This window comes from Equus asinus, chromosome 4 (genome assembly GCF_041296235.1).
Source record: "Equus asinus isolate D_3611 breed Donkey chromosome 4, EquAss-T2T_v2, whole genome shotgun sequence".
Classification (NCBI taxonomy): domain Eukaryota; kingdom Metazoa; phylum Chordata; class Mammalia; order Perissodactyla; family Equidae; genus Equus; species Equus asinus.
The window spans coordinates 62416761-62442214 of NC_091793.1; the positions used below are offsets into that span (position 1 = coordinate 62416761).

The window sequence follows — 25454 nt, forward strand, 5'->3', positions numbered from 1 at the left end:
CTCCCTCCCTCCCTCCTTTGAAGTGAGGGTGCCAGGCCCTCCCTCCCTCCCTCCCTTCCTCCTTTGAAGTGAGGGTGCCAGGGCCTCCCTCCCTCCCTCCTTTGAAATGAGGGTGCCAGGCCCTCCCTCCCTCCCTCTGAAATGAGGGTACCAGGCCCTCCCTCCCTCCCTCCTTCGAAATGAGAGTGCCAGGCCCTCCCTCCTTCTCTCCCTCCCTCCCTTCCTCCTTTGAAGTGAGGGTGCCAGGCCCTCCCTCCCTCCCTCCTTTGAAATTAGAGTGCCAGGCCCTCCCTCCCTCCCTCCTTTGCAGTGAGGGTTCAGGGCCCTCCCTCCCTTGCTTGTGGAGCCCCCATCGAGTGCTCTGCGTGAGATGGGACAGTTGGCTCTAAGGGACCTGCAGACTGCACTCCCCGAACAAGAGAGCCTCTGCACCAATTGCTCCAGCAAAGTCCCTTGGCGACTCTGGCCACCCTGAGGTGGGAGCCCTGGGCAGCCAGCCCCATCCAAACCACTTGGAACAAGGTGGGCAGCTTTGAAACGGGGAGTGTGGGGGCTCTCCAAGAAAAGGAGAGTGAGCGAACAGACTCCCCTCCCACTGAGGCGTTCTGGAGCCCACCAGGGACCTCTGCCCCATGTGGCCTTTCTCTTGGAATTCACTACAAAGCCTCATTCTTTGTTATCTGTCACATCCTTAGTACCTAAAAATGATGGATGCTAGGAAGCGTGTCCCCTACTAATGCAAGCAGCACTGGCCTGCTCTGAAGTCTTTTCACTTATATGCAGAGCGGGTGGAGTAAGTGTAGACTCAGAAGCCGATTTGGATTCAGATGCTGACTTTGCCCCTAGGAACTCGCTCTTTGGAGCAGGTCTCTTAAGCCTGTTTCCTTCCATAAAATGAGGATAATGTGCCCCTGGCATCGAGCGTTGTAAGACTTCAACGGATTAAGGGGCAGACGTGCCTGGAGAGTGCCTGATGCTGAATACACGTTTACTGAAATGCAAACCAATTATTTTATAACGCCATTCAGGGGCATGGGGAAGTTAAAACTATTTTGGCAGCTAAACAACCACATATAAGGCTTTGCTGGGGGCCGGGCCCCCTGGAGAAGCCCACACCTCTGTGGGGAGAGGTGGGTCTCCTCTCTGTCTCAGCTGAGAGGCTGTCCTGGAGTTCTGGGACATGTGAAGACTCTCCTGGTTTCACTCCCACACACGGCTCATTACTGTGTATCGAGTTCTTCCTCTAACTTTTAGAGGGCACCTTTTTTCCTCCCCTTTTTGGGGGTAAGGGCAGCTTACTGTTTCCCTAGGTACTGCCAACAAACTGGTTTTCTTGAGGGAAAACATCTGTACAAAATCTTCTGGTTTCAGGTCAGCCAGGGACAGATGGTGCTGGCCCGTCCACCTGAGATCACAGCCTCATTTTTCTTTCTTTCGTTCACTCGAGGAGAAAAGAACAAACACATGGATGGCATTTTCTCATTTGGAAAAAAATTTGTTCAGTTATTTTTTACTTATGTTTAAGATTCTTATAACATTCCATTCTTTATTTCCTCTCCATTGAACTTCCCCACAACTATGAGAATCATTTATTCTGAATAACCTTTTGGTTTTTTTATTATTCTAAAAGCAATATTCATTAGAAAAAACCTAAGCAGAGACCGAAGTGTTACTTTTATAACTTGTTTTTGGTTAGAGTAAAAGAAATTCTCCCACTCAGAATGATTTATTCTATTTCTGGGTTCATGCATGTTTTTCACAAAAAAATAATTAGCTACACAACAGTAGGAAGAAAACAGTTTACTGTTCTATTGCAGAATTTCAGGTTGATAATTTAGACCAATGTACTGAGCCTCTAAAATACCCTTCGGCTGAATTTCACGAGGGCTTGAGGCAAATCTCAAGAACTGATAACTTTATTGTATGCACAACTATGAAACTTCATAAGTCTCCAGAGATGATATCCTAAGACACAAGGGAGCAAGGGCACTCTGTGAAAACCTGTTCCTAGGTCTGATGAGATCTTCCTTCCTCCTCGTCTTACATCCCTGTCTTCTTTTACTCTCCTCTCCCTTCCTCTCTTTACTACAGTCTTTGTCTTAATTAGCCCTAAGTCATTGTGTATATAAATCTATCTGTAGCAGTTCCTTTGTCTAGAATGGACTGAATTGCCTTTTACAATATATGTTTCTTTAATGACTTCTTTGTTCCTGCAGACCAGTAACCCTCAGAAATCCTTTAAAAAGTCTCTAGGAACAAAGTTACTGTGCTATTCCTCATTCTCTGCCTTCTAGGTGACTTACTACCCCACTTCTGCCTATTGAACTTGGGCCCTTTCTCCAAACCCTGCCTAATAAGGCTGCTTCTCTCAGGGTGTCTTTCCTCTGCACTGCCCCTTCCTGCCCTCTGGCTAGATGTGGTCTCTTCCTCCCCCAAATCCCCGTCACACTCTGGACCAGTTTCATGACACTTGTGTGAATCTGGCTTGTGCTTGTGCACCTCTTGTATTCTTCTGAGGGGTTGTAGCTCCTTAAAGGCAGGCTTAATGCCTTACTCTGCATCCCTTGCAGCTATAGTGCCTTAGAAATAAGAGTTGCTGAGTACTTATTAGCCAAATTCTAGAAACTGAACAACTATGGTCTTCTTTGCTTCACTTACATACTTATAATTATTTAAATGAAGCATACATTTAACAGAGTTGTAAAGGTGTAAACTAATCAAAAACAAAATACTTTTGCTTAACAACACCTTGTGTTTGTAGACGTTTTTCTTTTTAACTTTCGATTCTCGAGCACAAACTGGATGAAGTCTTTAAATAATGCTCTCAGTTTTCAGAGTAAGTTGCTGAGCTCCTAACTCAGACTCTGGGCTCCCTTCCCAAAACCAGATGACATCCCCCCCCCCCCGCCCCCTGCCCACCCAGCCCACATCAAGGCCCTCCCGTGTTGGCCCACCTCCTCTCCGAAGCTAGGCACAGAGATCTGAACTGTGTGCGCAAACCGTTCTCCCTTCTCACCTTGACATGAGGCATGCTCTTCTCTCAGCATCACACAACAGGGCCAGTCCTTGGGAGAGAGCGGGCAGCCAAACGCTCTGAGCAGTCGCTCAGCCAGCCCCACTTCCTCACTGCTCCCAGAGCTGCTCTGGGGTAGAAGGAAGGAAACCCATAAAAGCCATCAACAGAAACATCGTCATTATCATTACAGAAACTTGTGCTAAAATAATAATGTGGTCATTTTACAATATTGTGAACCACCTGCCAAGTCATCTAGCATTTTTGTTCTCAGTTTGCATGTTGATTATAATTGTATAATTGTAATTGTATTATAATTATAATTGTATAATTGAAATCATGAAGAACTATTTCTAAAGTACAAAAAAGGCAGATTAGGCTTCTTTGGTGTTTTCTCTGTAGTAATTTTTAAGGAAGGAAATAATTTTTAAAATCTGAGTACACTTTTCTTTTTTTAGCCACTTTGGAAATCGGGTTGATCTTAAAACTTTGTGGTGAATTAATCCGATGTGAAGAAAAACAATAACCGCCTCATTCTCTCGCAGTCTAATCACAGACCACCCCTTTCTCCCAGCCTTAGGGGAGGGAGCCTTTAGCACCGGTCTGTGTAAACTGATGCCAGGCGGTATGAGTTCGAACAAGCGCTGCTCCTGCAAGTTAAAACAGAGCCAAGAGCCACCCCAAAGGGCAGCCCCCGAAACAAACAAACCGCTGAAAGCAGCCCGCCCCGCCAGCGATTGCCATGGCCCTGCTGGCGCGGCTGCTCAGAGCCTGGCCCAGCGCGCCGGCCCAGCGCGCAGGGCTCCCGGGCGGCGGGGCCCCGCGGCTGCCGGCGGGGGCGCGGGCCGAGGACAAAGGAGCGGGGCGGCCGGGGGCGCCGCCGAACGGGGGCCGCGCAGAGGGGCCCCGGAGCCTCGCCGCCATGCCGGGGCCCCGGACTCTCAACAACCTGGTGGAGTTCTTCTGCAAGGACGGCTTCAGCCGCATCCACGAGATCCAGGTAGCAGCGCGCCCGGGCCAGGAGGGCGAGCGGCTGGGGGCTGCTCTTCCCAAGGCAGCGGGCTGGGGGGAGGGGGTGCCCAGGGGAGGGAATCCCGGGAGGGGGCGCCGGGGAGGGGATCCCAGGAGGGGCGTCGGGGAGGGACGCCAGGGAGGAGGAGCCAGGTCCGGCTGGGGAGGGGACGCCCGGGGGTGGGGGCCCAGGGAGGAGCACAGGGCAGGGGTGTCCGAGGAGGGGGCGGCGGGCAGGGGCTCCGAGCGGGGCGCGCGGGGCCCGCGGATCCCTGCCCGAGGGAGGCCGGCGTGTGGCTGGAGGAGCGCCCGAGGCAGCGCCCTCCCCGCCGCGGGCGAGCCGCGCCGGGCTCTGCAGGGTGCTGTGCCTGTGTGGCCGAGGTCGCGTTGCGTTCGTTTCTGGTGCTTTTTATTTGTTTTATAAATGAAAAGAACTCGAAAAAGAGCGGAGGTTCGGAGGCTCTGCGTTAAGTAACCTCTAGGAGACGGGGTCGACAAGGGAATAAGTGAAGCTCGGCGTCCAGCCGGGCCCGAGGCAGGGACCCGGGACGAGCGCACCGCTCCGACAGCCCTTGGAGAGAGAGTTGGGACCCGCTCCTTCCGCAGCTCTTGTCGTGACCCTGGCTGCTGCGCTTCCCGTGCCCGCCTCAGACTGCGTCCTTCCTTACAGGGTGACCCTCTGCCTTTACGAGTCCTCAGATGCCCCTCCGTCGCGCTTGCGGTGGCATCTGCTTCCTCCACTTGCCGTCTCCCTCTCAGGGCTCCCGCCTCAGCACACCCTGCTGTTTCTGGGATCTGGGATCTGGGACCTCTTCCGAGGACACCCTCCTTCCCCACCACCTACTTCCTTTTGTTCAAAACCTCCCCTCCATCCGTCAAAGCTTCCTCAGAGGAAGCCTGCTGTCAGCACCCACCTGGGGTTCCCTCATTGCTTTGTTGCTCAACCATTAAGCATCCATGATGCTGCAGAGGCCCCGGCTGCAGGTGAAGGAGAAAGGTCATTAATAGAAAGAACAGTGGAGCATGAGGAGCGATTTCAATTCCACTGCAAGTCCAACTGGCTGCCCTCTCCATCCCCCACATCAACCGCGCACAGTTTTTTACCCAGACGTGCTTCTAGGGGTCAAAAATGATTTTCTCTCTTTTCCGTGTGGAATCTGAATATAAGATATCAGGGTGTTAGTTTTCACATATGGTAAAAACAATATTTTGTTGACAAGTTCAGTACAGCCTCAGCTTTTGTTTTGGTTTTTCACGTTTATCCACCTCTGCTTCCACCTACTTTTATCCTCACACAATTAGTTCAAAGTTTGTTCCACACACGGCTTTCTTTGAGAAGCCATTAAAACCCGTATCTCTGGCAGGATCCACCTCTCCACTAGCAGGAAGTGTCTCAGTTCACGTGGGTGTTTTCCCTGCTCCCAGCCATCACCCAGACCCAGCGCTGCTGCCCAAGGCTCAGACGACGTCCTTCACCAGGACTGTCCAAGATGGCCCTGCCAGAGGACATCCGCCTGACTCAGCTGGTGCTGTCTCAGTGCACTCTGCACTCGGCAGGGCCCCAGGGCTCCCTCTTTATCCCCCCTGAGGCTCCCCTTTTCCTTCACTCTCCAGGCACCCTGATGCATTTGCAAGAGTGCTCATCCTTCTGCCTCCCCTCTGAGGACCCCTGGTGACTGCTTGATGGGTTGCCCACTCTGAAGCCTGGGCTGCAAGCGAATGCAGGTTGCTCTAGACTGGATAAGGTTCTAGTAAGACCCTCTTGCCCGGCTCTCCAGGTTGCTCATCAGGCCCTTCTAAGATAAGAGGAAGAGGATTATTCTGTTACCATCACACCCAGTTTACTTTCACTTGACTTGTAATTCAGAATGTTAGCTCACAGGGGATCTTAGCATTCATCTATATGGTTCAAGCTTTCATTTTACAGGTGGAAAACGCCCAAAGTGAGCTCACACCTAGTTAGTGACAGAGTAGACACCATAATCTGGGTCACCGGAGGCTGTCTTACGTGTGACAGCGGAGGAGAATTGCTGGTACCAGGAGTCCTGTGTTCAAATGCTCGCCTTCTGCAAGCTCTTGGCTAATCTCTTAGTCTCTTTGGAACTCGGTTTCCTCCTCTATGCAGGAGACCAACACTTCTCCTCCGTCTCATAGGTTATTATGAGGTCAGATGAGATTAGGGTGTGGAAGGGCTTTGTAAGCTGTATTAATATCAAAAAAACTAGTAATGAGGGTCCAGCCCCGTAGCCGAGTGGTTAAGTTCAAGCGCTCCACTTCTGCAGCCTAGGATTTCACCGGTTCAGGTCCTGGGCACAGACATGGCACAGCTCATCAGGCCATGCTGAGACAGCGTCCCACATGCCACAACTAGAAGGACCTATGACTAGCATATACAACTATGTACTGGGGGGCTTTGGGGAGAAGAAGAAGAAGAAGAAGAAGAAAGATTGGCAACAGATGTTAGCTCAGGGCCAATCTCTAATAATAATAATAATAATAATAATAATAATAATAATAATGAACATTTCTAAAATTCCTTTCCTGTGCCAGGCACAATTCTAAGTCCTATATGTGAAGTACATTCTATTATTTCTCCATTTTGTAAGTGAGGAAACTGTGGCACAGTGGGACCAAGTGGGACCACAGTGGGACCAATTTTCCAAGGTCACCCAACTGTGAGCCAAGATTCACCCCAGAGTCTGTGCTCTCAATGTCTTCACAAACACTGAGTACTATGACTGACTGTATCGTTCCAAGTTCCACCGCCAAAAAGTGCCGTAAGCGCTCTGGATCATCTCTCTTGTTCTCCTGACCGCCTGCGCAGTGGCTCCCTTGTGCTGGTCATGCCCGTCCAGTAGCTGGATTTGCCTGAGAAGTGGCCCATGTTCCAGTAGTTCCTGTTAACAGTCCTCTCATCAGTGGTCCCCTTCAGAGACCTGGAGGAACACTCTTTTGGGGCAACTTGTTTGTTAGGCAGAAGTGACCCCTTGGCACCTGACGCATTCCAGCTGAGTCTGAGTGCCTTCATCTCCAGGCAGGGAGACTTCACTCATTTCTGGGGCTGAGTAATAAGAAGTGTTGGCAGATGCCAAAGAGGGCCCTCGTCATTTCCCCATGCTCAGCCTTGGCTGTGTCATGCTGAACCATGCTGAAGGGTGTTTTTCTTTCTTGCTTTCTTTCTTTCCTTCCTTCCTTCCGTCTTTCCTTCTCTCCTTCCTCCCTTCCTGTATTATTTAACTGCATAGTTTAACCCATTTACATTTATTGAGATTTCTTTTTTTGGTAATAGCTTTATTGAGATATAATTTACATACCATACAATTAACCCATTTAAAATGTACAACCATCACCACAATCAATCTTAGAACATTTTCTTAATCTCAAAAAGAAACCCCCTATTGCATCCTTTACCTGTGACTCCCCAACTCTCTTGTTCCCCCAGCCTTAAGCAACCACTAATTTACTTTCTGTCTGTGTACATCAGCCTACCGTGGACATTTCATGTAAATGGAGTCACATAATATGTGGTCTTTTGTGTTTGGCTTCTCTCACTGAGCATCATGTTATCAAAGTTCCTCCATGTTGTGGCATGTGTCAGTACCCCATTTCTTTTTATGGACAAAAATTGTTCCAGTGTATGGATATAGCACATTTTTTTGCTTATCTATTCATCAGTTGGTGGACATTTGGATTATTTCCACCTTTTGGATTATGAGTGATGCTGCTGTGAACATTTGCTGTAAATTTTGGTGTAGACATATGTTTTCATTTCTTTTGGATGTGTATCTAGGAGTGGAATTACTGGGTCAAATGGAGACTCTGTATTTAACCTTTTGAGGAACTGGCAGACTGTTTTTCAAAGTGGTTGCACTATTGTACATTCCCAGGGTTCTGATTTCTCCACATCCTTGTCAAAACTTGTTATTACCTGTCCTTTTGATTATAACCACCCTAGTGGGTGTGATTTTGGTTTGCGTTTCCCTAATGACTAATGATGTTGAGCTTCTTTTCATGTGCTTATTAGCCGTTTATGTAGCTTCTCCGGAGAAATATCCATTCAAATAATTCCCCAGTTTTTAATTGGGTTATTTGGTTTTTTACTATTGAGTCATAATAGTTCTTTATATATTCTAGATAGAAGTCCTTTGTCAGATATGTGCTTTGCCAATATTTTCTCCATTCTGGGGATTGTCTTTCACTTTCTTGATAGTGTCCTTTGAAACACAGAAATTTACAATTTTAAGTCCAATTATCTATTTTTTCTTTTGTTGCTTGTGCTTTTGGTGTCATATCTTAAGACACCATTGCCAAATTCAAGGTCATGAAGATTTACCCCTATGTTTTCTTCTAGGAGTTTTCTGGTTTTAGCTGTTACATTTAGGTCTTTGATCCATTTTTTTTTTTTCAGTTTTTTTTTTTTATTGAGTTAGTGATAGGTTACAATCGTGTGAAATTTCAGTTGTACATTAATGTTTGTCAGTCATGTTGTAGGAGCACCACTTCACCCTTTGTGCCCACCCCCCACCCCACCTTTCCCCTGGTATCCACTAAACTGTTCTTGGTCCATAGTTTTAAATTCCTCTTTGATCCATTTTAAAGTAATTTTTGTTGATGGTGTGAGATAAGGGTACAAATTCGTCCTTTGTCTGTGGCTATCCAGTTGTCCCAGCACCATTTGTTGAAGAGAGTATTCTTTCCCCATTTAGTTGTCTTGGCGCTCTTGTTGAAAATCACTTGACCATGGATGTATGGGTTTATTTCTGGACTGTCAGTTCTATTCCAGTGATTTAGATGTCTGTCCTTATGCCAGTACCACATTATTTTCATCACTTTTATAGTAAGTTTTGAAATTGGGAAAGGTGAGTCCTTCAACGTTGTTCTTCATTTTCAAGATTGTTTTTGCTATTCTGGGTCCCTTGCATTTCCATATGAATTTTAGAAGCAGCTTGTTAGTTTCTACAAAGAAGCTGGTTGGAATTCTGATAGGGATTATGTTGACTCTACGGATCTCTTTGGGGAGTATTTCTGTCTTAATGGTACTAAGTCTTCTGATCCTTGCACGTGGGCTATCTTTCCATTTAGTTAGGTCTTCTTTAATTTCTTTCCACGATCTCTTGTAGTTTCCAGAGTATAAGTTTTGCACTTCTATTGTTAAATTTATTCCTAAGTATTTTATTCTTTTTGACGTAAATGGAGTTGTTTTCTTAATTTTATTTTTGGATTGTTCATTGCTAGTGTATGGAAATACAATTGACTTTGTATATTGATCTTATATCCTGCACGCTTGCTGAACTTGTTTATTAGTTCTGATAGTTTTTTAGTGGATTCCTTAGACTTTTCTGTGTGCGAGATCCCGTCATCTGCAGAGGGAGAGCTTTACTCCTCCCTTCCCAGTCTGGATGCCATTGCTTCCATTGGTTTGTGGGGGGCCGTTTTCACAGGTTCCTGCAGAGTGCTCACGGAGGGCTGTGCACAGAGCAGGCTGGGGGCGCCGCCGAGGGCCTGCACGAGGAGCTGGCAGAGCCTGTGGCTCGGGACGGTTAAGGCTCTGCGGTTTGTCCACGTCCACATTCCTCTCTTGTCGCTTCACATAGCTAAGGTATTTTTTAAAAAAATATTTAAAGAAGAGGAGAACTTCTATGACTATGATTAATGATGTGAAAATGTTTTGTCGTTGTTCGTGCTGTGGGGTCAGTTCCAACTGTAGTGGCCTGTGGGCAGCAGAGTGGAACCCTGCCTGGTCTTTTGCGCCGCTCCCCCCTTTCCTCTCTGGCGTGATATCATTCGTGAGGTTTTCATGGCCAATTTTTCCGGAAGTGAGTGGCCGGCTCCTTCTTCCTAGCCTATCTTAGTCGGAAGCTCCGCTGAAACCTGTCCACCATGGGTGACCTGCTGGTATTTGAAATACTGGTGGGAGAGCTTTCAGCGTCACAGCAGCACGCAGCCACCACAGTCTGACAACCGACACATGGGTGGTGTGGTTCCTTGACGGGAAACTAACTGGGTCTGGGGCCATGAGAGCACCGCATCTTAACCACTAGACCGCCGGGGCTGGCTGAAAATACATTTATCTCAGGAGTCCTCAAAGTTACTACTCCGATTCCGCTCTGTATAATGTAGAGCTTCTCTCTGCCCCAATTTTCTGCTCCCCTAACACACAGGAATGTTTATGTCAAAGGTATATCACATCTGTGTATTTTTTCCTTTTTGATTTCTCCACGGTATTGCAGCAGAAGCACACACGGGAATATGGAAAAATCTTCAAGTCTCACTTTGGTCCTCAGTTTGTAGTATCTATTGCAGACCGAGACATGGTGGCTCAGGTGCTCCGGGCGGAGGGCGCTGCGCCCCAGAGAGCCAACATGGGGTCCTGGCAGGAGTACCGAGACTTACGAGGGAGATCCACCGGGCTCATCTCGGCGTGAGTATGTGGGGCCAGGCTGTGTCACGAGGGGACCGAGGAGCTCCAGGAGACCTCCTCCCTGAGTGCCGGGCTCCTAAAAGCCGGCTTTTAATGCAGCACAGAGCTCCCCGTGGAGTAGGGTCAAAGTAGCCTCATTGTGTGACCTCCTAAAGGCCGGTGCCCGAGGGCCGGTCTGGGGCTCTCGCGCTCCTTCTCTGGGAAGACGTTGGATGGCAGGGACGAGATGGGGGTGGTGGTGGCCACGTCATGGGGAGGAGCTGTTTCTCAAGCCAGGCTTTGTGCCTTTAGGTGTCCATTCAGTGACAGCCAAGAGAGCTGAAGCCCACGCAATCTGTCGTGGACAGGGATGAGGGCGCTCAGCTGTTTTAGGAGACCTCCAGGAGGGGCTGGGCACATCCAGCATCGAGCGTCTCGTAACAGATTAGGATTGTTATTTCTAAACAAGGTTCAGTGACACCTTTGTGCCTTCCAAGAGCTCGCCAGCACACTCTCAGCCCGGGAGGGGACACAGAGCAGCTACAGATCCCCGGTCCAAATCCCTAAGGTTTAGAAATTCTATTTGTGGCTCTTGTGATATATCTGTCCTTATACATGAATTGGAGAGAAATACAACCATCAGTTTCTCAAATATGGTAAATAAAAGTTGTAACTGGATGTCACCAAGGTCCCTCAATTTCTGTCTTGAGGGAAATATTCAAACAACTCCTCTCCCTTGTCCAGCCCCAGAGGGCAGCGGCCGAATGATGACGCACAGCTCCTGCGCCCTCTCCAGGGCATCCTGGCATCAGCCGCAGCCTCGGAGCTCAGGAGTTCAGACGAGCTCAGGGCTCAGGAGTTTGTACATGTAAACTCTTGTCTTATTTGCTAATCAGAGCAGTCCCGTGTTTTTCTATTATAATATCATTGCAAGGTTTTCAATGGAAATCATTTCACTTTTATAAACAGGATTCCCACTGGCAATTTTTTCCCTTCAAGCTTGCTTCAAGGGCAAGAGCTGGTGCTCTAAGGGGCGCCAAGGCCGAGTCGCGCCCTCTCCCTGCAAGGTGTCTCCCTGTCTTCATTCCGTTTGGATTAGCAGATCTGGTTGATTCTTTATTGCTGGGAAATTTTTCAGACATTCCCTGATTTCCTTTCCAGAATGCCAGTATAAGTATGGTTATTTGAAACTCACTTTGTTCTTCTAGGGAGGGTGAACACTGGCTCAAGATGAGAAGTGTATTGAGACAAAGAATTCTGAAGCCGAAAGATGTGGCCATTTTTTCAGGAGACATCAACCAAGTAATTGCTGATTTAATTAAAAGAATCTACATCCTCAAGAGCCAGGCAGAAGATGGAGAAACTGTGACCAATGTCAATGACCTTTTCTTCAAATATTCAATGGAAGGTGAGGTGAAGTCAGGAGTGGGGAGGATGGAAGAATGGATATTGGTCAGAAACAGTAGTTCAAGTTCACTGAGCGTTTCCCGGGAGCCAGGTGTGCTGCTAATGCTCCTCTCAGTGCCAGCTGAGCCCGGGGCGACCAGTGGGAAACCAAAAACCTGCCCCTATTGTTAGTGGCAGAAGCTTAGTTTTAAATCCAGGTCTTTTTAACTTAAGACCCATGCTCCTAATTACTACACATTTTCTTTTAGCACAGCTTTTAAAAAGCAACAGAAATTTGGAGGGCATCTACTCCGAAGTCAGTTTAGCTTTTTAAATTCACGTTGCATGGGTCGTCCATTCCCAGGGTTCAAAAATCAACCCGAACAGGTATTCATGGAAAAAACTTCCTCTTTCCTGACCCGGCGAGGTCTCCAGATTCGTATGTATCGTCAAGAAATATTTTATGTGCATACAAGGAAGTACACGGAATACTCTTTTTACTTTAAAAAAGTAAAAGGTAGCATACCAATCGTTTTCTTCTGTACCTTGCTTTTTTTGGAGGACCTTCTGTCGGCTTTCTCATTTTTTTTATGTTTACCTTACTTCAAATTTAGTTTTTTAAGTTAACTTTTTAAAAGTTCTAATATTGATGTTCTCTAAAAGTAGTAAGAGAGTCAACAGAGAAGTGAGTTGTAAGCATGCTGGAGGATCCCACCCTTGCCTGACCCCTTCAGGCTGTTCCCTCCACATCTGCAGCCCTCTGGCCTGGGCCCCCGCTCTGTGGCGGGGGGAGCCGTGTTTCAGTTCCCCGAGCTTGGGCAGGCGGCTGTCAGGTGGCGGTTTTGCCTCGTGGTTCTTGAACAAACCCGGGGAACGGAGGTGTGATGGGCAGGGCCGGGCGGGGCTGGAGAGGCCTGCCCTCGAATCCAGCATCCCGTGGAGAAAACCTCGGCGGGCAGGGCACAGGGCCCCCTCGCGAAAGGCACCTAGATCGCTTTAGAAAATTGCTTTTATGGCCAGATGGTGAGTGTTGATACTGTCATAATCTAGAAGACGGTTCTTAAAGTCTCTTTCCCACGCAGGAGTGGCCACCATCCTTTACGAGAGCCGCTTGGGCTGCCTGGAGAGCAGCGTCCCGCAGCCGACGCTGGACTACATTGAGGCCCTGGGGCTCATGTTCAGCATGTTCAAGACATCCATGTACGCGGGCGCCATCCCCAGGTGGCTCCGCCCGCTCGTCCCGAGACCCTGGCGGGAATTCTGCAGGTCCTGGGATGGACTCTTCAAATTCAGTAAGAGGAGACTTGAGGGGCACCTTCTGTAGAAGCAGCTTGAGCTGACTTGACCGCTTGTGGCGTATCTAACGCCCACGCAGACGACGGTGTTAGGGAGAAGACCACCCGATGTAGTCACGTGTGGTTGTTTGGACGCATGAACTTTTAGATTGGCTTCTCGAATGAGCAAAAAGCATGTGAGTTCTGACTATAAGTAATGTGACCGATTTCTCATCTTTACATTATTTTTATTTTAACAAACGTGCCAGCAGTGATATATCAAGTACATGTTGTTTGTGGGAGATGATCTCGTTGGTCTAGTAACTCGGCCGTTGCTTAGAAGACGGAGGGAATTTCAGGCCTGTGCACATTCATTTGAACGTTCTCAATTGCAGCTCTTTGGAAAGAGACAAATTCATTTGTTTCTTACCTGGTAAGAAGCTAGGAAAAACCATTTTGCTCAAACCCAAGGTGAAACCAGAAAGCAAGATTTCTCGTGTGGCTAAAACTTGTACTATAAAAGGGTTTCCAAAAAGGAAAAAAAAGATTTCCAAAATATTTAGAGCAATGCTAACCTTGAAAGAAGCGTCCCACGGGGTCTTCCGGAGGTCAGCGTTCATGTGATATGTAGCTTCTGCTGCATATAACATGCTTGGATCTTTTTATGATAACATCTCAGATAATATGCGTGGCCCTTTCCTCTCAATTCGTTCTCCCTTCTGGAAACACAGTGAAAAAAAAAGGAATCTGTTTTCTTGTTACTCCAGACCTTTTTTGGCTGTTTGATTAGGAAAGCAAACATTTGCAAATATCTTATAGATTATTTTAAAAAAGGAAGAGATGTTTAACTTGTCTTTAACTTTTTCGTTTGTTTGTACAAACAAGCGTGTGCATGCCGTTCTGAGGTTGACAATAAGTCAGTCTGGGCTTTGTGTAGCTTCTGGACCTGCCACAGAAGAGGGAATCGAGACCCAAGAGATTATTCTTAACCAAAGCTTCTTTCAAAAGAAATGCTGTTTTCAAACAGGCCAAATTCACGTTGACAACAAGCTGAGGGACATCCAGTGCCGAATGGACCGAGGGGAGAGGGTGAGAGGGGGCCTGCTCACGGGCCTCGTCCTCGGCCAGGAGCTCTCGCGGGAGGAGATCTATGCCAACATGACGGAGATGCTGCTGGCCGGCGTGGACACGGTGAGCGGGCCGGCTGTGCTCTTTTCTCATAGGCAAAGCGGTTAAGTCGGGTGGCCTTTCCGAGGCGTCAGCTGGAAGGCAGTACTTTAAGAACACGCTCCTGCTTGCACCAGCTGAGCAGCTGCTTCACTGCCGAGAGGAGAGGCGGGAGAGAGCCCTACCTTGTTGTTTATTCTTCACATGTATAAAACGTGAAACCAAGGTGCACAGGAATTCTGTAAAAAATGTAACTACTGTTCCATTATCAAACACACGAAGTAACAGTATGTTTTAAAGTTTAGAAATCATTCCTGATTTGCAAACATTTGTCCATTGTTTCCTAACATCAGAAATGAAGAGGGCACAGACATTAAAAACCTTCTTATCATTTGAAATATTCCTGGCCATGGAGAGCTCCCCAATTCGTTTTATAAAGGCAGCATAACTTTAAAACCAAACCTGCTAAAGAGAGCATTGAAGACAGAAAAGTTTAATCAGCAGTTTGACCTATGAATATGTGTATCAGCTTGGAATAAAATCCCCGTGAACAGATTCAGTTGTCGCAGCAGATGCATATATGCTGTGGCCAAGGAGGGCGCAGCTTCAGAATGAAACGCAGCGCTGCTGACTGACTTGGAGGGAACTCCATACTCCGTTGTTAAGTGAGAAGTGGAGATGCAGAAAAGTGTGTCTACTGTGTCCCCTTAGGAAAAGAGACGGGGCCCCGCCCCACCCGTCCCTGTGCGTGTGCGTGTCTGTGAGGGACTGGGTGACCATGGAGGGGAGGATGGGGGGCGCACACCAGGCTGTTAACATGGCTGGGGGCTGGGAGGTGCGGGGGCACAGGAGCCAAGTTCCCTCCAAAAACGTGTGTAATATGGTACGTTTATTCATGGATGAAAAGTGACATGCATGTGGGTGTATGTACAGAGAAATTGTAAGTGTACTAAAAGGAGGTGGTGAAGCAGCACGAGCAGGGCCCGGGTCTGGCGATGCTGGGGGAGAGGCCAGCCGAGTGAAGTGGGGACGCTTGCCTGGTGTCTTACGGCCTCTAGCACTTCAGAGCGCAGGAGGCCTGGGACCCACAGCTTCTCCTTTGTGGGGGGCGTTTCCTGAGCTTGAACAAGGCAAGAGCTCCTTCTAAAGGGGGAAACCCTAGGGTTGACATTTTTATTACAATGTCACTTAAACATGGAAAGGCAAAAAAACTTAGTATATACTATTTATTCTTACCAATCTTCCACGACAATAAAACAAAAAGCATGTAAGTTAAGTGCAGGCTAATGGAGGGAGTCAGTGCAGTCAATGGAGTCTAATTAGCTGTGTGGCTGTGACGGGTGGTGCGGGTGTGTTCGCTAGTGAAAGCTCGATTCCAGGAACCGCCTTGTCTCTGGGCGGATTTGGAGGTACTTCCCCCCTGCCCCCTGGTGGTAAGTGAGAGCATCACCACGGGGTGGCGTGTGGAAAGGACCCGTTCTGGAAGCCAGGAAAGTCACATCAGGAGACCGTCTTACAACTTCATAGTCACTTTTTAGGTGTAATTTTTAAAAATCAACATTATGCAGTATAATTTGTGCACAGTAAACTGCATCCATTTAAACCCTACAATTCAATACTGATTGTTGACAGATGCAATCATTTATGAAACCACCACAGTCACGACCGCAGTTTCCTCCCCCGCGTTTCAGTCCATGCCTCCCGATGCCCCCACCTCAGGCAACCACTGATCTGCTTTCTGATGCTGTGTATCGTTTGCATTTTTCTAGAAATTTATATAAATGGAAACAGTATGTATCGCATCTGGCTTCCTTCTCTCAGCAAAATGATTTTGAGATTCATCCATTTGTTTCATATAAAAGTAGTTTATGCTTTTTCATTACTGAGTAGTATCCCATTGTATGGATATACCATGTTTAGTTTTTTTGCAAAAATGTGATTTTAATAGAAATTTTCTGTTCTCAATAAGCAGCATCTAAATTGTTTCCTTATCATTTACAAGGAAGAGATTACACTTTCTGTTGCGTATTATAGGAAAGCTTGCTATCTAAAAACATAAAATACCTATTAAGGGAAATGATATCCATATGGCCTACTTATGTTAGATTTTTTTTCTTAGATGAAAGGGCATTTGTTCTGTGGAATTCCCTTGTTTATAAGAGAGAGAAAATAGTTACTTAGATAGTGGTATTGATTTAAGTGAAAATCTTGGAACCTAGAAGAATAAAATAAAATTATTCTCAATAACCAGAAATGTAATCTTCAGTCTGAGAAGTGGTATAAACAGTGATACTGCTTTGCACAAATGAGCGATTCGATCCTCACATGTTGCTTTACTTGATAAGTGTATGGAACAACGGATAACGAGTAATCCTCTCACGACGCCCCATCCCCTCTGGACTGGGGAGAGCAGAGCAGGCCCAGCCCAGCCCTCGTGGCCTGCAGGATGCCAGAAGATCGAAATGGTTCTCAGGCTGATGGGCAGCCTCAGGCCCTTTCCAGCAAAAATCAGGTGACCCTTGCAAAGAAGGTCACGGAAAGTTCCAGGCACAACCTCCAGACTTGACCAGCATCCCTGTATCCTCTCAGGCTCCACTGAGATTGCTCAAGCGGTTAAAAAAAGTTCCCAAATAATTTTCCCTGTGACTCCTCACGGAGGCAGCGCTTGAATCACATAGCTGATGTTACTTTCCAAAAATATTTGTCTTTCTCTGTCGTGAATTAAGGAAAATAATCTTGTGTTTTGGTAAAACATAAAATGCTCTGATAGAATTGTGTGACTGTGGCCCACGCCGCACTGCTTCCCCCGTGACTTCCCGTCTGATGCTGTCTGCGGCTCAGACCCTTCTGTCACTCACTGCTGTGCCTGCTTCTTCCTTAGACGGCCTTCACGTTGTCCTGGGCGGTGTACCTCCTTGCCAGGCACCCGCAAGTGCAGCAGACCGTGTACCGGCAGATACTTAAAAATTTGGGGGAAAGGCACGTCCCAACGGCCACAGATGTCCCCAAAGTCCCGTTGGTCAGAGCTCTGCTTAAGGAAACCTTGAGGTAAGAGGCTCACCAAAATTCACGGCAAAAACTGTGTCCTTTACGTGTGATTCTTTTCCATCACGACTGCGCTTTTGACTTAAAAACTGCGTCCTAAACAAACGCTCCACTACCCTCAGTGGCTGAAACATTTAGGAAGGAGAGATTCGTAACTCTCTTTATTTCCCTCTGCCTTGGTCAGAATAGCAGAAAGACTCTTCTGTTTTGTGGCTTCAGATGCTAATTTCTTCCTAAAGGTCTTTGGAGCCGTCCTCCAACATCCTTTAGCACTGTGCCTGCTTTAGTCAGTTGGCTCGTCAACTGTTTCCCGAAACACTCCTCTGAAGATAAAGTGGAACAAGGCTGATTTGTCAGGAACGTATTTTGAGCTGTTTGGTGAATTACCAGGCTTGCTTGCAAAATGCCGTGGCTCTTGTGTGAATATCCTAGTTGGGCTGGAGAAACCAAATAGTGACGCTCATTTACTCCGGGTCAGGGCTCTCCTGACGCTTGGAAAAGCTGGAGCCTGACGGAGGTGGCGGCCTTGGGCGGTTGGGGTGGGAGTGGGAGCAGGTGCTGGTGAAATTCCTCCAAGATCAGGGGTCCAGGGCACAGCGCTCCTCTGTGGAGGGGACCAGTGACAAGGAGCAAAGGGCATTTACATACTATGCACCGAATGACTTTTAAACCTGACTCGATGGTGCTGCTTCAAGTTGTATTGCACCCTCAAGCTGCAGCATGCTGTTTAATCTCCAAAACCAAACTCAAAAAAGCTGGCTGTGTGTTTACTGTTACATGTCAATTCCAGCTTTATTCAGGTCTTCTTGGGGTCGCCCTGAGGTGATCGGCATGCTGAAGCAGCGTTCCTCAGAGTGTGTTTCCTGGCCCCTGAGCCCCGTGGACTCTGCCGGCTGGCAGCTGTGCTCACACAGATCCGACGCGAATTCCTCCCCGGCCGCAGTGGCGGGGGGAGGGCTCCGCGCCGCGGCCCCCTGAACCACTCTGATGGTGGGACTTTGTCACCTTGCCCGGGGCCTCGTGGGCAAAGCTAAGGAGCCACGGAGGTCCTTGCAAGATTTTGTAGTTGAAACTGTACCATGTGTAACTTTTTAGGAAATGAAAATGGCATTATATCCAGACTTTTAAATGTTTAGTAAAACATTTAAGTCACTGCTTCATTCCCGTTGGCTCCTTTCCAGGCTGTTTCCAGTGCTGCCCGGGAATGGCCGGGTCACCCAGGAAGACCTGGTTGTCGGCGGGTATCTGATCCCCAAAGGCGTGAGTTTCTTGCCCCGGGTGGGCGTTGGGCTGTGCAGGGTGGTGGAAGTGGAAACCTGCTCGTGGGTTTAGGAAGTCCTTGTACCTGAGCAGCTATCAGCGGGATTCCTTCCCTTCTGCATGTATTTTATGATGAAGATGGGGTTCGGGGCAAGGAGGTGAGGTGTGTGATCCAGCTCTGGCAGAAAAAAGCCCGATATTCCTGTAGCTCACAGGCTGTCCCCCCCCACCTCCTGGGGCCCCCGGAAGTAGCCTGTCCCCCCCAATCCCCCCTCCCCCGCCCCGGGAGCGCTGGGTCTGGCAGCCCCTTGGCCCCCAGGGGCTCCTCCTGGCCAGGAGCAGCTCTGGAGGGGTGTCCAGCGAGGGCTCTTGCTTCTGCTCTGCTTTCGCGCGGTCCTGTTTTTTATTATTTTCTGCTGAAAATGGTCTCCTCAGACCCAGCTGGCCCTTTGCCACTACGCCACCTCCTACGAGGACGAGAACTTCCCTCGGGCCAAGGAGTTCCGGCCCGAGCGCTGGCTGCGGAAGGGAGACCTGGACAGAGTTGACAACTTCGGGTCCATCCCCTTCGGGCACGGGGTTCGGAGCTGCATCGGGCGCAGGATTGCGGAGCTGGAGATCCACCTCGCCCTGATCCAGGTAGGGCAGGCCTTCCCCTGGGCGTGCCTGGGGCCACTCAGGTGAGAAAAGGAACCATGACCCCGAAAACGTACAGCCGGAGCTTCCGTGGCGTCCTCTCTGTATGTAGAAGGCCACCCCCGCCTGGCCGTCTGTAGCCCCTTGGTGCCTGCCTTGTTCTTTCCTCCTTGGAATCATGGGGCGGAAGTTAGAGAGCTGCGGGCCTGAAGAACTGGGAGCTGCATATGTGTGTCGTTGTCGGGGTCTGCAGGGCCCAAGAGCTCAACTCTTTTCATCACAGCGGGTGTTCTGCAGAGAGGGAGTGGGAAGATGTCAAACGAGCCGTCCTCAAACACTGTGGAGCCTGGAGTCATCAGGGAACTCCTTAGAATGCAGGTTCCCGGGCCTCAGGCACAGAGATGTGATCTGGTGGGTCTGGGGTGGGGCTGCTGGGCGAGGCTGGCTTCAGTGGTCCGGGGGGCTGTACTCTGAGAAACCTGGAGTCTGAGAGAGTGTCCAGCTGTGTCTGCCCTGTGAGTGCTGGCCTCACAGGCAGCCTCCCGTCAGAGCCGGCCCGCAGGCGGCAGTCACACCTGCCCGGTGCTGGCTGCCCCCGCCGCCTTCATTTCTGTGACTCGGCTGCTGACCTGGTAAGCTGGTTCTTGAGCTTGTTTAGGTTGCAAAACATCAGGAAGGCTTGGTTTTTGCTAGAGAACACCTTATATGCTAATCTCTAAATATTAGAATAGATAATTTGTGCTCATGCGGCATCTGAGTTCAGGCTATAGCAGGAACTAAATAATGTCTGGAACTAAAACACTTTATAAAAGAAAACCCTATCGTAGAGAAAATTCTACCCATTAGTCTTTCTGCAAATATGGGCAGACTATACCACTAACACGTTAGTCGTGGAAAGCCTTGGCCTGAGGTTTGGGAGCTACTGTTATTGACTCAGGCATTGGGAGAACATGGGGATTTCCTGGTGACCCAGTCTCTCCATTTTACTGATGAGGAAACTGAGGCTCAGAAAGTTGGAGCCGCTTGCCACAGTCACAGCGTGGCGGGTGCAGGGCACAATGCAGGGTGTCTCGACTCCTTCCTGCGTTCTCCCGCTTGTCATGGAGGTGCTTTCCTGCAGGCTCACAGAGCTTGGAGCAGAGCGCTGAGGGGTTGGGACCTTTACGGTAGATGGCATGAGAAGTGTCAGGGACTGGGGAAGCCTGGCCGGCCTGGCAGGGGGCTGAGAGAGATTCTGGATGGTCAGCCCCGGGTGGGGCCCTGAGGGCTGGGAAGGTGAGGGGCTATTGCCCAGGGGAGGAGGCGCAGAGGGATGCATGGGGAGCAGCTTGCTGGGGTCCGGGCTGCCTCTGGTAGGGGGAGGCTCGGGACCCAGCAGACTGTGTAGATTGGCCATCCCCATCTGTGTCGGCATGCGGGTGGCCGCCGTGTGGCAGGGCTGAAAGGTGTGCTACCAGCAGAGCTGTGTGTCCCAGGGGAGAGGCAGCTGGCTGTGGCAGGGATGGAGCTCCAGGGCCACCTCCAGTCTCAGCTCTGCCGCTTTCTGGCTCCAACACCTCGGGCTGGTCTCTCGGCCACTCTGAGCCTGTTTCCTCATCCACGAAATGGCCAAATACCTGTCTCGTGGGTGTGTGAGGAATAACAATCGTCTATGTGCAGAGTCTGTGCCGAAGAAGGGGGAGCTGCTGCCCGCACGCCTGCGCCCAGTGTCTGCGCACGGGCGTGTTTTCCGGAAGGTCTGAGGCTCCTTGAAAGGCTGCCGTGTGTTCCGCAGCCCCTCTCGGCCAGGTGGGGCCGTGGCTGCCCGACAGCCCTCCGTCAGCTGTGGAGGCTTCTGCTTCGTGGCTCCGGCTGCCCGAAGAACTGGAGATGACACCCGGAGCCACAGGGCCCGGCCGGCGCTCCTGCACGAGGACGGAGTGCGAGGAGCCTCAGGAATCGGGTGTTCGATGGTGGCGACAGGGTTATTTGTTTGCTGCTATTAACACATGAATGTGCTGCTGAAGTTCTCACCTAGAGTCCTTTCTACTGTGTGAGCACGGAAAGGGAGCATCATTGTTTATAACCGCCAAGAAAAGAATGAGAGAAGGCAGAAATGAACAGCACCAAGGATGAGAAAGGAGACATAACTACAAATGCTGTAGAGGATTAGTGTTAATCAAAAAAATACTACAAATAGCTTTTTTGCTAGTAAAGTTGAAGACTTAGATAAAATGTACAGTTTACTAGAAAAATGTAAATTACCCCTTTTGACTCAAAGAGAAGAGACCTCAGATATTAAATACATTGAGTCGGTGGTAAAAAGATCCAGCCCCGAGTGTTGCCGAGCTGGACAGTGTCATCCAGCCCTCGGTGGGCAGGCGGCGGTCATCTTGTGTAGGTAGAGAGTGGAGACAGGAAGTCTCACTTTTATGAGACTTGCATAACCTTGATATATACAACTTAGAAAGCATAATACGAGAAAGGAAAACCACCAGCTAACCCGATCAAAGATGAAAAATATCCTAAATGAGAGCTTGGCAAACCCAATCCAGCAGTGTGTGAAACAGCAGTGCGCCCTCACCAGACCCGGTGTTTTCAGGGTGCTAGGGCGCCCACCTCAAGAGAGTGTATCCATAGAATTCGCCACAAGAACAAATTGAAGGAGAAAAATGATGTGGCCATCCTCCCAAACTGATAAATTCAACACCCGCTGGTGACACTTGGCACGTCAGTGACAGTGGTCTCCTTCTGCAGAACAGCGAGCCTGCCTGCCCCCGTGGGGACGGCAGGCGGGGCTTTCGTGGTCACTGTTAACCGCGTTTGTGGAAATACAAACGAGCTGCTCGTATGGCACCGAGCTGCTCGTATGGCACCGAGGATGTTTGGAAGACGGCCCCAGCTCCTTGGGAATTGTGGGCTTGAGGTGGAAGAGGGGGCTTTGTTTTTTGCATTTGTGTCTCCTGTGTAATTTTGGCTTTTCAATGAGCACGTGCTGCCCACTCAGAGGAAGAAAGACCGTGTGGCATGTTGGCCTTGAAGTGGAGAGACCTTCCTGAGTTCTCCTTCTGCCAAGTGGGAATGTGCCAGCATTCTAGGGGGTCAGAACAAAAGGTCAGAAGTTGGAGGTTTAGATGAAGCCATCTCGATGCCAGAACATGATGGAGCTGCCCAAATACAGGTCATTTGGCTTGGCTCTTTAACAGGGACAAAGTGACAAGCTCGGCATATGTCCCCATTGCAGCCCTGCCCCCTGCCGACGCCCCTAGAGCCCCCACTCGCCCGAGGACCCTCAGTGGGTCCTGCTTCATTGCCTGGACCATGAGGCTGGAGAGAGAGGCAGGGCCGGGGAGGGGCGGCGGCCTGGGTCACGTGACGATAGGCGTTCCCACACCTGACTCCGTTAGGTGGTTGGGCAGGGGAGGGATCAACAGCCAGGCTGCCACCCCCACTGTCCTAACGGGCTAGGGACAGGGCGCCCCCTCCCCTCCAGGAACCCTTGGAGGGTTGACAGAGGTCTTCCCAGCAGGCTGCGTCTGTTCCCTGAGCCGAGGGTGACTTTGAACCTCGGGCGGTGGCCAGCTGGTGGGGAGAGGTCGCTTTAGGCTGAGGATCCTCTGGCGTTCTTTACCCGCTGTTGAGGCACTTTCCAGTTTTACCCTGACAGGCAGGCCTGGTTCTTCTTTTGAACTGCAGAAGTCAGAAATGGAACAAAACTACAAATGAGGACTGTTTAAATTAAGGCCATCAGCAGACAAAGTCCGTCAGGACGGTTCCTGCTCCCCACAGCTGTACCCGCTGTGTCCGCATCACTTCTGCAGGGGCCCAGGTTCTGGACCCGCCGGGGACCTGGAACTTCGCTTCGTTCCTCTTCTCTCCTTGGCCTTTGACTCCTTCTTTGTCTGCACCTAAAGGGGAAGCAATAGAGTTAGAAGTTTGACGTGGCTGATAAAACGTGGTCGTTTGGACGTTCTGCCTGCGGATCTTTGTCCCACCGGCTTCACAGCTGCTCGGTGGACACGCCGGGCTCTTGTCCAGGACCTAACGCCCTGCTTTCAGACAGCCAGCATCCCCCTGAGTGAGGGATCTGTCCTCCACAGGGGTGCTCTCCTCTCCTTGGCCACCTGCAGCGCGCGACCGTGACAGGAGGACTGCAGGGCCCTGCGAATCCTTTGCTTTCCCAATTTAAATCCCTCTCTCTCTTTCTCTTCTCAGTTGCTTCAACATTTTGAGATCAAAACATCTTCTTGGACTAAAGCTGTTCCTGCAAGAACCCACGGGCTTCTGACGCCAGGGGAGCCCATCCACGTGTGCTTCGTTAACAGAAAGTGAGCCTGGAGTTTTAAACCCAGCCGGTGGACTGACACGCCCTGGGTGCTCGTGTGTCACTGAGCGCGACGGCGGAGGAAGGTGATTGTGCTTAGAGGCTGTCTCGGTTCTGAACTGGCCTCCCGAGTTCTGGGAGACTTGCAAATCTTCACACAAAGTAGTGTGAAAAGATGGTTGTTTTACTTCTGCATACCAGAGTTGCCTTTCCTTTGGGGCAAGAGCTGTTAAGAACCAGTGGCGCTGAATTCTCGTGCCTCATATGTTGTCTTCCCCTTGCCCCATGCTCCACGTTCCGTGGCCAGTGGTCTGTGCGCCTGTGCGAGGCAGCGTGGCTTTCCTGGTAAATTCAGTGGCGACTCCGTGTTCTCTAACGCTGCCCCGGGACGCCAGGCTCGGAGGCGGTTTCAACTTCCTGGTCCTCACTGCAGACGGGACATCAAGGAAGCCTCTGTAATGCTGTAACCACGGAAGCGTCACCGCCGACGGCACTGTCCTGAGCCCCAGGTGGAGCTCCTGCAGCCGGGCTCACGGTTCAAGGGGCAGATTCTTGTTTTTCTCTCCAGACTTGTACTTTCTTTTCTAGTCATAACTTCTAAAGAAGTTTAATATTAGTTTTTGCCTTTCAGGCCACTTGCTGGTCACTAATAAGAAAAAACACGATTTTATGACGTTCCCTCAGCACCATCAGGCTTGAAACCTATTGTTCCAAATCCCATAATTCTTTCTACACAATCCTTACCCAAAAACCACTTTCCTACTAATATATACCATAAATCTGTTTTCTCCTCTGTAGTCATTCTGCAAAGTAAACCTTAAATAAAATGAAATAATATCCATTTCACATACCGTTTGTGTTAAAGTATATGACAATGTTGAAATCTGTATGTAATGACAGACTGACTCTAGTGTGAGTGCTGTGAAAATATGTGCAGTTAAATATGAAGTTCTGTCGTTAACAGACAAAATGTTGGATCGCTTTGAGGTGGCAGTCTGTACATTAACTTTTCTAACTCGGTACCATTTTCTTCTGTCTGAGACTGAAATGAAAATACATTGATACTAATTAAGCAACTTGAAATGACCTCTTCTTCTACAGCATGACCCTCTAGTGAGGTACAGCCTGCCCAGTGGGGTGCGGGGCAGAGCGCTGAAGTGCAGGTCAGGGGGCCCCCTGCACCCACCGTTCAGACACAAGGAGCTGCCTGGCGGGGTCGACGGGAAGTACATGGCGCCACCTGCAGTATTCTTACCAAAGGACTCGAAGCTGAATTGGAAGGCTCTAGCTCCACTGCCAGTTTATAGGAAACGCAGGTGTACAGGGACGTGTTAGAACTCCGTGTGGATGCAATCAGCAAAATCCAGAATATAGTGAAGTCTGCAGGACACGGTTCTTTTTCAAGAAATAAGTGACAAAAAAAGAAAAAGAGGAAAGGGAAGCTGTTCCAGGTTGAGAGATTTAACATGCACTGCTGGACTTGGTTTGAACCTCGATTCAAATAAACCTCTTGTAAAGAGACACATAAGAGCTAATTAGGGAAATTTGAACACTGACTCTGTATTTGACGATATTAAGGAACTGTTAATGTTTTGTGTATGGTAAAGGTAGTTGTGTTAAAAAGAGAAAGATCTTGCCTCTTGGAGATCTCTCTTAAAGACATGAATGTGTAATGTTATTGGGCGAAATGTTATGACATCTTGGATTTACTTTGAAATAACCCAGCTGTGGAGGGTGGTAAAGTGGGTGGAGGGCTGGGGTGATGAGGGGGGAACGGTGAACCAGGAGTGACCAACACTGATAATTGTTGAAGCCGAGTGAGGGCTACGCGGAGGATTCATGACACTGTTCTCTCTACTGTGTGTGAACATTTCCATAATGAAGTGTCTTCAGAAACCATGGACTTGATGGATTAATAACCTCATAGTTCATTTCTTTTTCATTACTGTTCACAAACCA

The 25454-nt window shown here is 49.2% G+C and overlaps 1 protein-coding gene across 2 annotated transcripts; it reads left to right on the forward strand.

Annotated features, from left to right (window-relative positions):
• Positions 1-3611: 3611 nt before the first annotated feature.
• Positions 3612-24565, forward strand: CYP27C1 (cytochrome P450 family 27 subfamily C member 1). Of its 2 annotated transcripts, none has more exons than XM_044769200.2 (9): positions 3612-4013; positions 10328-10445; positions 11633-11832; positions 12893-13102; positions 14112-14275; positions 17133-17299; positions 18478-18556; positions 18992-19195; positions 23387-24565. In XM_044769200.2, the coding sequence occupies exons 1-9, from the start codon at positions 3629-3631 to the stop codon at positions 23501-23503; spliced, it is 1644 nt and encodes a 547-aa protein (XP_044625135.2). In that variant the 5' UTR covers positions 3612-3628; the 3' UTR covers positions 23504-24565. The 2 variants fall into 2 exon arrangements, with proteins under 2 accessions (XP_044625135.2, XP_044625136.2); XM_044769201.2 differs by having other exon boundaries at positions 3631-4013; positions 10255-10445.
• The last annotated feature ends 889 nt before the right edge of the window (positions 24566-25454 follow it).